Genomic DNA, 14,925 nt, shown 5'->3' with positions numbered 1-14,925 from the left:
GATAGATTTTTGCAAATATTTATCAGATCTGTAGTGGATGTACATTTCTTACTGCCTTCAAAATATAAAAATCTATATTTATTGTTGAGTGCAGTGATAGAGTTGGGATGGTATAGTAGGTAGAATCTGGATTTGGAGTTGAGAGGACATGGGTTGAAATGCCACCTCAAAGACTTCTAGCTGTGTGACCCAGGGCAACAATCAGTCCTGAAGCATTTATTAAGCACTTATTTAGCCAGGCAGTGTGCCAAGCACTGGGAGTACAAGAAGCAAAACTCGAAACTAAACAAAAAACCAAAACCCAAAACTGGCCCATGGAGTCCTCGTAGGAGAAACATGTTAAGTATTGATTTATACACAGCATAGACATAGAAGATGTGCAAGTAATCTGAAAGAGGAAGGCATTAGCAGCTGATGCAGATAGATGGGCTAGAAAGAACATCTCCTTCAGGAGGTGGAAGATGAGCTGAGTCTTGAAGGGAGCCAGGAAAAGTGAGTGTGAGAAGGTAGATATTATGCCAGGCATGAGAAACATTTAATTTGAAGGCACAGGGCCTAGAAAGTTGTCATGTTTGGGGATCTGTAAGTAGACCATTGTGGCTAAATCCTGGGGTATGTGCAGTGGAGTAAGGTGTAAGAATGCTGGAAAAGTAGGAAAGAGGCCAGGTTATAAATAACTTTAAATGCCAAACAGGATTTTATATTTGATCCTGGAGGTAATAGGGAGATATTAGAGTTTATTGAACTGGAGGCATGACATGGTCATAGCTATATTTTAGATAAATTACTTTGTCAACTGAATAGAGGATGAATTTGGGGTAGGGAGAGACTTGAGGAAGGGAGAATAATTCGAAGGTACTAATCCAGTCAAGGGGTAAGGAAAATCAGAACTAGGATGGTGGCTCTGTGAGTGGAGAGAAAGGCAAGTTTACTGAAGAGATGAAGGTAGAAGAAATTGGCTATTTAGCATGAGTGACGTGTCAAGATAAGTTTTTGAGCTTGGGTGACTAGGATGATGTTAGGGAAGTTTGGAAGGGGAACAGCTTTGAGGTGGACTGGGGCAGAGCTTGTTGGAGTTGGAACAGGAAGGATAAGGAATTTTGTTTTGAAAAGTTGAGTTTGACATGAGATGAGACAATAATTGAATCCATGGGAGCTGATGAGGATCATCAAGTGAAATAGAGTGGGAGAAGAGAAGAAAAGAAGGCCAGGACAGATCCTTGAGGAAATACTGGTGGGGACGTGGGCATGACCAGGATGAAGATCCAGCAGAGATTAAGAAGAAGCTGTCAGGGAACTGGGAGAGAATAGTGTCACAAAAACCTAGAAAGAAGAAGTATCAAGGAGAAGAGGGTGATTGACAGTGTCAAAGACTGCAGAAGGGTCAAAAAGGATGAGCACTCAGAAAAGGCAGTTAAGAGATTGTTAATTTTTTTCAATTCCAAATTTTCTCTCTTCTCCCTTCTACTCCTTCCTCTACTTACTGAGAAGGCAAGAATTACAACATCCATTATAGACATGAAATAATGCAAAACATTTCCACATTAGCCATGTTCCAGGAAAACAATAACTACCACCAATAAAACAAACCAAAACAATAACCCAAGGAAAAGAAAAGAGAAAAAATATGCTTCAATATGCACTATGAGTCCTTCAGATCTCTATATGGAGGTAGATAGCATTTTTCATCTATCATGAGTCCTTTGGAATTGTGGTAGATCAGTGTATTGATCAAAGCTTTTAGTAATTTTTGAGAGAGCAGTTTTGGTTGAATGATGAGGTTGGGAGCTAGATTGTAGAAATTAAGAAGAGAGTGAGAGGAAAGGCATTGGAGGCACTTATTGTAGACATCCTTCTCAAGAAGTTTAGCCACAAAAGGGAAGAGAGATCTGGCAAAGATAGATTGGGTTTTTTTTAAGGATGGAGGCAACATGGGCATGTTTGTAGGCAGTAAGGAAGCAGCCAAATAGCAGATGTGGCAGAGAGATCAAGGAGGTTGAAGATTCAGAAAAAGCCATTAGATTTAGTAGTAAAGAAAGATCACTGGTAACTTGGTAGAGGAAAATTTCAGTTGAATGATAAGACGTGAGTGCAGATTACACAGGGTTTAAAAGGGAGTGAGAGGAGAGGAAAGGGGCAAGGATATGGAAGTTCAAATCTGGTCTCAGACGATTGTTTGCTGTGTGACCCTGGGCAAACTACTTAACCTGTTTGCCTCAGTTTTCTCATTTGTAATATGGAGATAATAATTCTATCTACCTTCCAGGGTTGTTGTGAGGATCAGATGATATAAAAGTGCTTAGTACAGTGCCTGGCTGGTTGGTTGTTGTCCTTCCTTCTGGAAGAGGACCAAAATGACTTCCCTGTGATAAAGTCAAGTTTCAGTGTGACTGATTGTGGCTGATCAGACCAATACGAGCTCAGAATGCTCTACTGCAGATTGGGCACAAATAGTCCAGGTGAACATTTGGGGTGGCTACTCTAAATTTGTGCATCCTGTATTTCCTTTGAGCTGTTTCAGTTCTGCTTTGCACATAGAGCACAGCACCCTCCCTGATGTGGGTGGTCCTGTGCCAATATCTCCCATGTCAGACAGTCACTTCCAAAGTTCTTGAGAGAGACCTTGAGAAATGTCCTTGTATCGCTTCTTCTGACCACCATGTGATTGCTTGCCCTGTGTGAGTGCCAGGCACATAGTAAGTGCTATATAAATATTAGTTATTATGATTATTACTAAGTGTAGATGGCATTCTTAAGGAGTTTAGTTATGAAGGAGAGGATAGATAAAAGATGGTAACAAGAGGGAATCATTGGATCAAATGAGGGTTTTTTAGACATAGAGGAGATAAGGGTGTAATTGTAGGCCGTAAGGAAGGAACCTAGGAGATATTAGACATAGTAGAATAGGGACGATAATGGGGGTAGTTTTATGATAATGGGATCAAGCGCAAAAGTAGACTGCTTTTCCTTGCAAAAAGAAGGGCCGTTTCTCCACTTAAGATCAGAATCACTTAACCTTCATTTCCTCATCTATACAATAAGGGGATTGGACCAAGTGATCTTCATAGTCCCTTCCAGCTCTTAATCAATGACATTGTAATAGGCGTTTTTCATCCTTTTGTGTCCATTTGAACCCATGCAAGAATGGTAGGTTGTGACATTGTGCTTCTGCCATTGACTGGCACTTTACTCTTTTTCTGAGTGATTTGCTGTTTCCTTCTCCAGTTGATGAAGGTAAACTGAGGTTAAATGACTTGCTCAAGGTCACACAACTAGTTAAAGAGACTGTATTTGAAGTCAGGTCTTCCTTACTCCAGACCCAGGTGGAACCTGGAGTTTTCATCCACTGAACCCTCTTTGACAGAGAATTGGTGGGCGACTGTAAATGGAATGAAGCACATGTCTGATTTTTCCAATGAGTTGGTTTGGTTTGCTTAAATATGCTTCTTTGGTACAAGTAAAAGTTCTTTGGATTGGAGGGATGAGAGGGTGTTTAGGACTTTATTTGAAAGTAACAGCAATGTTAAAAGTATCAGTATACCATTTATTTTAATAAGAATTATTGATTATATTTTAAATATTATTGCTTCATCTATTAGATGTTTTCTTCTTCACTAAAGGTTGAAAAGAGTCACCCAACAAAGCCTTTTTTCCCAGATGTATATAAGGAATTTGAAGAATTGCATAAGATGGTTAAGAAAATGTGTCAAGATTACTTCAATAACTCTGTTCTGAGTTCTCAGCAACCCCTGGAAATAAAAAATAATGAGGTAATTGACATAGGAAAAGGGAGTTTGTGTATTAAAATTATTTTTTAAAATATCCTTTTACAAATGAACATAGGCAGTAGTGTATTTTTATTCTAACATCTTACCAGCTCTTTTGTAGTTAGCTTTTGGGATAACGTCTTTATTTTGGATAAATTTTCTTTAGAATTCAGGACCTTTCATATTCTGATGCTAACTTTTCAGACTTATTTTCTTACTGTTCTCTGTATTTACGACATTCTGGCCACACTTTGCCTAATGAACATGATCTGAGTTTTACTGCATCTCTGTTTTTGGGCTTACCATTCCCTATGACTTCCTCTTTCTTCTGTTGAATTTCCGTCCATCAGTCAGTAAGCCCTTATCCATTTTTTAAAGTCCAACGTTAATGCCACTTCCTCCATCATTGCTGGTCCACTCCTGTTGGTATTTACCTTCCTCCTTTGGTCATAATTCTGTCTAATATTATTGGCATTAGTGTTTTTCTTCTCCTCCTACTCTACCATAAAACTAAAGGAACCATATCCTATGTAAACTGTGCATCTCCCTCACTGCTGACCATAGAGGCCTTCATTGTTTAAGTTTAACTGAATTGATGATTAGACTTATGTGTTATCTCTTTTGGTTATGCATTTGCACATATACTAATGTTTATCATTAAACTTTATTGAACTAGAAACTAGGAAAACAAACTGATATATTCTTTACTTGCATTATTTTAAAGATCTTTGGAGAGCATCTAATGGTTGATTTGTTAAGTATCTCCTTAGATGCTGCTGTTGGATATCTTACAAAGGTTAAATATTATCCATTAAACAATTATGAATACTAAAAAACACCCTGAAAACAAGGTGGTTTTTAACATACTGGAATGAAATGCTGGACCTGCAAATGTCTGTTGAGAGTAAGAATTAGAACTTTATATACTACAGTAAGCTGAACCTCTAACAAGCTTTTTTAATCCAAATTGGATTCTAGAGTGATTTTTGTTTTGTTTTACTTTAAATTACAAAATGTGGACTTCATCCTTTTCACATGCCAAAATCTGTCTTGCTCTAATGCTGTATACATCCATCTAAATCCATCTCTTATAGGTAGCCCATCAGTGATGTAGCCTCTATGGAGAATTGACATTGCATCAGTTTTTAAGGGGACACTGTCAAGGTTGGTAGGCTCAAAACTTGCCTGAATCCTTTTTTTTTTCCCTTCCTCTATTTTCTTTGGGTTTATGTTTGAAATATCTATGTAGTCTCCTGTCCTTCCTTTTTCATCCTCTGGATGTGAGTTATGGCAATGGGGAAAAAGTAATTTGTAGGTCAGTATGCATGAATGTTTCTAAAGAAATAGACTAGAGACTGTCTCCAGGAGGAAGAGTCATAGATACAGAGGCAGCTTGAGGGGAAGAGCCTGGAGACTTAGGCCTCAGCCTTGGCTCTGACTTTTACTAGGTATGTGACCTTGAGGAAGTTATTTCACCTCTCTGAGATTCAGTTTCCTCATCTGTAAAATGGGTTTGTATTACCTCTCAGGGGCAGTTGTAAAGAAAACTGGAATGCATTTTTAAAATGTGAGCTAGTATCATTAAGAAGTCTGCCTCAGTAATAAGTCAGTTTTACAATGAGCTTTCAGACCCCATGGAAGAGAACTATGAAGACTTAAGAAAACCTTTGCAGTGTCCTCTTCTAAACTTTGCTAACACCGCAGCTTTAATTTTGGGGAATAACCTTTATTGCTGCTGGTACTCATTCTAACCTTATGTCTTTGTTCCCACTTGATCACATAGTGACTAACTTAATAGAGGGCCTGGTGTACCACATTGGGTTTAGTCATGTAGTTATTATTTTCTTGTCTTTGAAAGGTGTTACTTTCTTGAATGTTTTTTTTTTTTTGTCCCTAAATTCTAGGTTGCTGAGTCATTGGGAATTACAGAAGAGCTTCTACAGAAGAAAGAACTAGAAAAGAATGGCGTTTTGCCTCAGTATATGCTCAGTGCAGTTGAAGTGGGACTAGGTGAAATTACTGGACAGAAAAGAGAAAATGAGGTAGGTGTTTGTGGTGGAAAAGTTATGTAGCACTAATGAAGTGCCAGCTCCTACAGGAAGCCTCTCCTGATCCCCTGTTCCCCTCCCCTCCCTTCCCTCACCATTTGCCTAGTGCCCTCCCTCTGGAGGGTACTTCGTATTTATTTTTCATATTTAATTTCCTGTGTTTCCATAGTAGAATGTAAAGTCCTTGAGGGCAGTAATTGTTGGTTTTTGTTTTTATATGTGAATCCCTGAATCCTGTCACATAGTAGGTACTTAATATAAGTGCTTGTTAAATTGTACTGAAAAAAATTCCTGGACTTGGAGTAAAAAGCCTTGGCTTTGAATCCCAGCTCTGTTAACTTTTCAGCTTTGTAACTTGAGAACATTACTAATTAATAAACATTTATTAAATGCCTTCTTTGTGTCAGGTACTGTGCTAAACCCTGGGGATAGAAAAAGAGGCAAAAGATAATCCTTATTCTAAAAGAATACACAATCTAATGGATATAAATTGAATGAATTTATTTATTCAAAAATGTTGGACTCTCCAAAGTTCAAAAATGTCAAAGGAATCAATGAAAAAAAATTTGAAGGAAGGCAACTTAGCATTACCAGATTTCAAACTGTATTACAAGTGTTAATCATCAAAACATTCTGGTACTGGCTAAGAAATAGAGTGGTGGATCTGTGGGATAGAGTAGGTATATAATACATGGTAGTAAATGGCTATAGTGATCCAAAGTTTGAGAAACCCAAAGATCCAAGCTTTTGGGGCAAGAATTCAACATTTGACAAAAATTTCTGGGAAAATTGGAATACAAATTTTGCAGAAATTAGAGATAGACCAGCATCTCAAATAAGATCAAAATGGGTAAATGATTTAGACATAAAGGGTAATATAAGTAAATTAGGGAACATGGAAAACTCCCTGTCAGATCTCTGGATATGGGAAGTTTATGATCAAACGAGAGAGATAGGATCATAGGATATAAAATGCATAATTTTGATCAAATGAAATTTAAAAGTTTTTGCACAAAGAATCCCACTGCATCCAAAATTAGAAGTAAAGGCGTAAACTAGGGAAAATTTTCACAGCAAGATTCTTTGGTAAAGGCTTCATTTTTCAAATATATAGGAAACTGAGCCAAATTTATAAAAACAAGAGCCATACCCTCATTGATAAGTGGTCCAAGGATAAGAACAGGCAGTTTTCAGAAGATGAAATCAGAGCTATCAATTGTCACCTAAAAAAAATGCTTCAAATTACTATTGATTAGAGACATGCAAATTAAAACAAATTTAAGGTACCATCTCCTGCCTTTCAGAAATGACAAATGCTTGAGGGCATATAGGAAAATAGATACACTAATGAAATGCTGGTTAAGTTGACCATATTATGCTTATTTCTACTTGTCTTCTGTTTCTCTTAAAGGTGAATAACATTTTCTTTCATAAGTCCATGTTTTTCTAAATCAACCAACTAATCGTTTAAACCACAACAGTATTCCAACCCATTTGCGTTCTATCTGGGAGATTGTCTGTGAAAATTTTCCCCCCAATTTTGTGCATTCTTTATATTCTTTACTGCATAGATTTTGTTTATACAAGAAAATTTTAATGTAAAATAGTCAGAATTATCCGCAATGCTATCACCTTAGAACATGATTTAAGGTCTGATATTGCTGAATCTGCTTCCTTGGCATCTTTTCACCTCTTCTGGAGAACAGTTTATAGCCCAAAGGGCTATAAAACTACATACTCTTTGATCTAGCAATTCCACAAGTAGGTCTGTATCTCGAAGAGATCAGACAAAAGGAAAATAGATCCATATGTCCAAAAATATTTATAATTGCTTCTTTTGTTATGGCAAAGAATTAGAAATTGAGGGGATGTATATCAATTGAGGAGTGGTTGGACAAGTTGTTGTATATGATTGTGATGGATGGAATGCTGTTGTGCTATAAAAAAGGATAAGTAGAAAATCTTGGAAAGACTTTTTGAACTGATGCAAAGTGAAATGAGCAGAACCAGGAGAACATTGTACATGGTAGGAGAACATTGTACATAGTAACAGCAATATCATACGATGATCAAGTGTCAATGATTTAGCTATTAGGAATACAGTGAACTGAAACAATTTGGATCTTAAAATTTTTAAAAATAAATGTTAAAATTAAAAAAAAAAACAAGCACTGTTCCTGTTACTTTGAAACACTGAAGTCAATATTCCAGTTTTGCTATTTCCCCTTTTACAGATTTGGGCTGATTTGATTTCAGATGTACAGATATACAAAAGTTTTAATGGAGTTTTAAGCTGTTAAAGCTAACATATGTAAAGTTAGTGTATCTAAGTAGGAATTACAATTAGTTAAGCATTTCTCTAGGCAAAACAAACATACACGCACACGCACACACACACAGTCTGAATGATATCCATTTATTTAGCATGTCAAATAAAAAAAGCCAAACTTTAATAGGAATCAGTTCAGCAAACATTTACCCAAAGCACACTCTGTGCTGTTCTCAGCATATTGGGCTTACAAACAGTATTGTTCTCAAGGACTTTACATTCTAGTAGGAAATAAATAATTTTTGGAGGGTGGTGGGTAGTTTGGACCTGTCGCTTTGTTGTGAAGAAAACTCTCTTTGCAGGTGAGTATTTGCTCTGCAACTTACAATCTTAGGATTGCCTCAGGCACTGAGAGGTCAAGTGATTTGCCCAACTCACACAGTCCTTATGTGTAAGAGGTAGGACTTGAATGACATATGACCTTTTTGGTCTGTGGCCAGCCAGCTCCTCTGTCCATTATGTGATATTTTCTAGGTAACAATAGAAACGAGCAGGTAATAGAATAAATATCTGGAATAATATGCTTAATAATTTTGATATGTTATTTTAAAAGAAAAGGTGAATTTATTAATTGAATTATTAATTAGCTATATATCCACTAGCTATAAGTATCTTAATATAATTTCAGACACGTTCTATCTATGTATGGTACTGCATGCTTGAAGGGGGAAAAAAGAAAACCCCCAAGCCCCTCAGTACCTGTGTTCAGAGTATGTATATTCTATGGGGAGGATAAAACATTTACATGGATAATAAGTACAGAATAATTTTGGGCAGGAGAAAACTCTTAACAAGTTCGGGTCCCCAGCTTGTGCTGTATAGGAAGTTCATGATTCTAAGAGAGAAGGAAATAACTTTGAGGCACATGAGAGAGCCTGGGCTGAGTTCAGAAATAAGCCATTTTGGTTGTGATGAGGAGGAAGCGCTTGAAGTAAAGCTTTAAAATAAGGCCAGAGACAGACTGAAGGTCTTTAAATGTCAAATTGAGAAGTTTCCATTTTATTCTATAAGCTACAGGGAAGTCATCTTGCATTTTTTAGTAGAGTGATATTATCAGACTCTGTAATAATAATGGTTGTAGATTATTTTATAGATCTTCAAAGCATTACAGAAATGTGAATAGTTATTACTGTATCAGGGTTGATTACTCTTTGAAACATTCAATTGCTCTAGTTTTAATTCTTAAACATTCGTAACACTATTGACAAGTCAGAAAAGTTACATTTTTTCATATTGTTTAGTGAATTGGCTTTTTATTCATAGATACTTGAAGAAGTGCCGGTACCAGTCAAAAGAACCAGGATAGAAAGTGGATCCAAGAACATGAATGATAATTATGCTAGTCACAGTGGAATCAAGGAGAAAACCATACCTTTGTGTAACCAAGTTAACAATGAAGGTAACATTTCTGTGGCACTCAATGATTGGATGCACTAAATTGCTCAGTAGCATTTCAGGTTATTTACAGATTTTTAAAAAACTAACCTACTGAGGATTGACCAGTTTATTACTTTAAGTGTTGAAGGCTTTTTAGGTTTTTAAGGGTCCTTCTTAAAGTGATACTCTCCCAAGGATATCACTCACTTTCTCAGAAACCCTCCTATAACTCCCCATTGCTTGCAAAGTGATCATATTTTGGACCACAGCTTGGGTGCCTGTATGAAACCTTCCACACAAAAGTCAATGTCCACCTGGTACACTTGTCTCTTTCCAATAATAACAATAATCGAAATAGCAAGTGTTTATTTGGCACGAAATGCTTTTTATATAAATTCTTTCATGTGACCCCCTCATTAACACCCATATGGAGTGCAGAATGTCCATTTTACAGTTAAGGAAATTGGGAGATTAAGTGACTTGCCCAAGGACACACAACTAGTAAGTGTCTGAGGCAGAATTCAAATTTAGGTCTTCTGGTTCCGAGCTTCAGTGCAGCCCCCTTATACCCTTTCTTTCTACATTCTATTTAATTGTGTATATCTTTCCTACTGGAAAGTAAGCTCCTTGAAGATAGGGACATTGTCATGTAGAAAGAAGGTAGTCCTTGAGGGGAACTTTGAGGAAAACTGGGGGTTCTCTTGTGCTGGTTGCAAGTGAATATATTCCAGGCTTAGAGGTTGAAGAGCCACAGTTGTCTATAATTTGGTTGGACTGAGGGTGTAAAGGGGTTTAAAAAATTAAAATTAAAAACATTTTGAAAATGTATGAAAAAGCTGCAGAGTTTGAAGACAGGTTGTGAATGCCTTAAATGCTAATGTGGTGAGCTTACATTTGATTCCAGAGGTAATGGAGAGCTGCTGGAATTTATGAAGCCGGGGAGTGACATAGTCAAATCTGTACTAGAAATGCCCTTGCTAAATATACTCATTTTTTCTCTCTGTAAGATCAGGGGGCTGGACGACATGGTTTTAAGGTCCCATGTTCTGTAACACAACTTAGAATCATTGCAGACCATATATTAAAATTTTTTTTGTTTAGTAACACAAACATTGACTAAAATATACAAAGTAGAAGAAGAAAGGATTGTACATGAAACTGTGACTATTATGTACAAGTTTATTTTTAAGTGAATTCAGCATATTTGAAAAAAATAATTTTTACGGTTAACTTGATTTTTATATTGACTGAATTTCCCCCTTTGCCCCTCTTTTTGCCCTCTCCCAGGAAGCTATTCGATACAACCATTTTTTTAGAAAAAGAAAAAATAGCAAAACCAATTAGTGCATCAATCTGATTAATACATGCAATTCAATGTTATCTTTTAAAAGCTGTCTCCTTGTCTGTGATTGAGTTTAGACTTCTTTCTGTTCTCTTACGTGCATTAAAAAAAATGACCATGTATTTTCTAGCTGTCTTTGTTCAACTGGTTTGATCATTTTGTTGACCTTGTTTTGGATTCATCTGACTGGTCAGTTACAGGTTAATAACCTTCTACCAGACTGCTGTTTGTCAGTTGTCTGCAAGCTAATGTGCAACGTAGCGCTGAACATTTCCTTTCTGTTTTGCTTTTTAGAATGGTTTCTTTTTGTTGAGGTAGAGATATAGTATGAAGAGAGTGCCAGACGTGGTGTCAGGAATACCCAGGTTCAGATGCTGCCTCTGATAATAACTGTGACTATTGGCAAGGCAGTTATCTTCTCTGAGTTGCAATTTCATCTCTAAAGAGAGGATAATTAAAACTGTTGTACAGAGGATTTTTGGTAAGGAACAAAAGAGACCATCTCATTTGCTGTATGTCAAAGTTTTTACAAGTAAAGCATTATGTAAATGTCACTTAGAGGAATGATGATTAGATTCAAGTTAATTGTTGTATAGTCTTCCAGGTACTACTGTCGTTTGACAACTAACCTTTTTAAACACGATAGTGGCCAGTACCAGAGCTTTGGGTACCAGAAAATGCTTTTTTTTTTTCAGCCAGAGCAGAGCAAGGGTATGATCTTTGTTGGTGTAGGTAAATAGACAAAGTCATTCTTAGCTGTTAACATTATTCTGCAAAACAAATTTTGCTGTCATTCTCATCTAGTAAGATTTCATCGTTTAGTTTTTGCTAAGGGAGGTAATATATAACTGATAATTGTTAATACATAATCAAGACTTAGCTTATTCTTACTATAGTAAAACACTAAAATTATACCTTTATACAGGCACCTATGCTCGGCCCAGGGAGAGATACAGAATTCAGATAAGATCCTGTTCCTCCCCTATAAATTAATACCATGTATCTTCTGAATCGTAATTCAATATTTTAAGAAATCAGTGGATCTCTTATCTCATTTGTGGGAGTACTCTTGAGCATCTCCTTTCTGTCTATGTTTATTGTCCAAAAAGGATCTACCTACAGTCTCTGGGGAGGCTTTCCTCTATATCTTTTAATGTTTCTTGCGTACTGTTGGCCTACTTTGGTTGTCTTGTCCTTATTACATGAACTTGATCACCTCTTCTGATTGTACATTTTTTGGGTGATGTATTTTATGTCTGCTAATTTTTATTTCCAGTTCATTTTTAGGCATTTGCAGTTGTGATTGTATGAATATGATATAGGATATGTGATCGTGGTTGTTTTATTATATATATTAAAATTAGTTTATTGAACAATTGTGAAATGTTTATATGTTCAATTTTTCCCAAATGCTTTAGGTTTCAACCTCCAGCTTAATAGGACTACCTCTCAATCTTCAGAAGAAACTTATAATGTGGCCGTCATTGATGTCGGGAGTCAAACTTTAAATGCTGGCCAGCAACCTAAAGCATTTGCTGATGTAGAAAGCAAGAACGAACCTGCAGGTTCTGCCATGCTATACCAGGCTGTTAAAGGAATGCAAGCTTGTTCCCAATTAGAAAATCCAGCTAGCCTGCTTCAAGAACGAACAGAGTTGCTCCCTGAATATGTTCATAATCACCACCCTGACCAGAATACTTCTGATGAATCTGCCATTTCTGATTTCTGTTGTACCACATTATCTAATAAAGATTCCCCATGGTCTGAGCATGAGATTCACAACAGAAGAGAGAGTGAGGATTGTAAATCTCATCAAGAATTTTTTAATCCAGGTAATGAGATTCAGGAGATAACACCACAGCCTGAAAAGATTTTGTCAACAGACGTGCCCATGGACAATTCATGCCAGACTTCTTCAGAATCACAGCATCACCCTTTATTAGAAGCATCTATGTCCACTGAGGACATTCTTGAAAATCCTACTGAAAATTTGGACCAGTTCCCTGAGTCATTACAGAATATCCAAAGGGAGCAGGAGAGTGCCATTGCTGTAGGTGAAAGTCTGGCCTTTGAAATTGCTGATGAGAGCCAGGAATTGTCTCAGGGACATGAACAGATTTTTATTCAAACTTCAGATGGGCTTATTCTGTCCCATCCAGGAACAGCTGTATCTGAGGCTAATGACATTGTTATAGTCACGGAGGTTGATGGTACTGCAGTGCACATCAGTACACCTGATGGACTTCCTTTAGAAACACTGGAAGCATTATTGGCAGCAGAAAGAGAGAGCCAGAGGGAGAACATTACGAATTCATAATTAAGACAGTACCAGAACCATAGTTTCTTCATTTATGTATAATTGTCTGAAGAGATGGTCTATTTCATCAAATGTATATTTTTCTAATGTGAATACTGAAACAGGTAGACCTTTTAACTTATTTGTAAAGAATTTTATATGTCTTGTCTGAACTGAAAATAGCTAAATATAACCAAAAACCATGCAGGTTTTTGATTTAAAACCTCATCTTTAAAATATCTTTGAAAATTTCAAGAGCTTTTGGTGAATGTTGTGAAAACTGCATTAGCACTTGTTTTATGAAACTTTTTACAACTATTTCATTCCCCTTCCATCCCCCACAAAACAGTTTGCTTCACTGCATTTTTGACAGTGATGTCTATATTGGAAACTTAAGGTATTTTCCTTGGGAAATAAGTAGAATATCACCACTGGTATCCCAGTTTTAGAGGTGAGATCGAAGGGGTTTGAGCAGTTTCTTTATGGTCTGTTTCAAGAAAGAACTGGTGTGATATTAGTTAAGTCTTCAGTTTCCTCTGGAAAAGTAAAGAGGCCCTGTACTTTGAGGACCCTTTAAATTCTAAGATGTCTATTTTATTCAGTTTTTATAGATTTTTTTTTAAAACAGAATTTGCCCTAGTCTGTGGTAATGTTCTATACTGAAATCTTTGATGTTTTAGTCATTATACTAGTCCATGGGGGGATAAAAAAAGAAATTTTTTACCTAGTTCCTTTTTTTCCACAAAGGATTACAAGACGGATTACAAGACTTAAATGAGACAATCAGAATTATCAAAAGCAGCATATAATCAAGTGCCAAAATATGTAATACAGACTGTCATAGTATTTCTCTTTTAAAATATAATTTTGGATTATCTCTTGATTCTCACAATAATCTTTTCTCAGGGAACTGAGACAGATACTACATGACACAGGTACAAGAATCAAGACTAGTACTCAAATTTCTTGGTGTTTTTCCTTCTAAAACAATGTTTTATTAAATTTTCTTTACACTGCTGCGACTTCTTAGTATTCATGTACACCCCCTCACCCTCCTCCATAGAACCCTCCCTTTAGCAAAGTATAAGTGATGAAAATGGCAAATTGATATGTCTAACAGCATGTCTCATTCTACACTTGGAATGTTTCATTTATTAGTCTTCAGGATTTAAGATTGGTCATTACATTTATCTGAGTCCTCATATTTTTTTAGTGTTATTTTCCCTTAAGCATTGTGGTCATTGTGTAGATTTTTACCTGGATTTTGCCTTCTTTATTATTCACTGGTCAGTATAAGCCCTCCCAAGTTAATCTGAATTCTTATATTTGTAATTTCTTAATGGCATAGTAATATTGTATTCATATGGCAGTTTGTTCAGCCATTTCCTAGTTCATGGGAATAAATTCTGTTTTCCACCTTCCTTTTTTTTTTTTGATGCCACTAAAAGCGTTGCTAAAAGTAATTTTCGTTATATATGAGACCTTTATACTGTCTTTGACATCCTTAGTGGTACACCCAGTTTGGAGTATTTTTTTTTTCTTTTTAAGTGTTATATTGAAGATTTATTTTGCATCACTACCACTTCACAATAATGTTCCCAACCCTCAGTGGAACCCTTTGGAGTGTAAGCTCTCTGTGAATACAGATTGTTTTTCTTTTTAATTGTTTCTCTAATACCTAGCATGGTACTGAGCATATATTAGGTGCTTAATTCTTGTTGACTCAGAACAAGTATAGTCAAGCAAAATGTTGGCATACTGACCAT

The 14,925-nt window shown here is 36.3% G+C and overlaps 1 protein-coding gene across 2 annotated transcripts in view; it reads left to right on the top strand.

Moving 5' to 3' along the window:
- The window catches only part of ZNF839 (zinc finger protein 839), a 37,060-nt gene extending 22,880 nt beyond the window's left edge, over window positions 1–14,180 (top strand). For both annotated transcript variants that reach the window (XM_072630171.1, XM_072630170.1), the window contains 4 exons: window positions 3,621–3,770; window positions 5,672–5,809; window positions 9,408–9,543; window positions 12,282–14,180. In XM_072630171.1, coding sequence (XP_072486272.1) covers window positions 3,621–3,770; window positions 5,672–5,809; window positions 9,408–9,543; window positions 12,282–13,180 — 1,323 coding nt within the window. In that variant the 3' untranslated portion in view covers window positions 13,181–14,180. The remainder of the gene's footprint in view (window positions 1–3,620; window positions 3,771–5,671; window positions 5,810–9,407; window positions 9,544–12,281) is intronic.
- Window positions 14,181–14,925: the final 745 nt, after the last annotated feature.

This window comes from Notamacropus eugenii, chromosome 1, assembly GCF_028372415.1.
Source record: "Notamacropus eugenii isolate mMacEug1 chromosome 1, mMacEug1.pri_v2, whole genome shotgun sequence".
Taxonomy (NCBI): domain Eukaryota; kingdom Metazoa; phylum Chordata; class Mammalia; order Diprotodontia; family Macropodidae; genus Notamacropus; species Notamacropus eugenii.
Note: the sequence above shows the minus strand (reverse complement) of the source record. Positions and strands in the feature narration are given on the sequence as shown.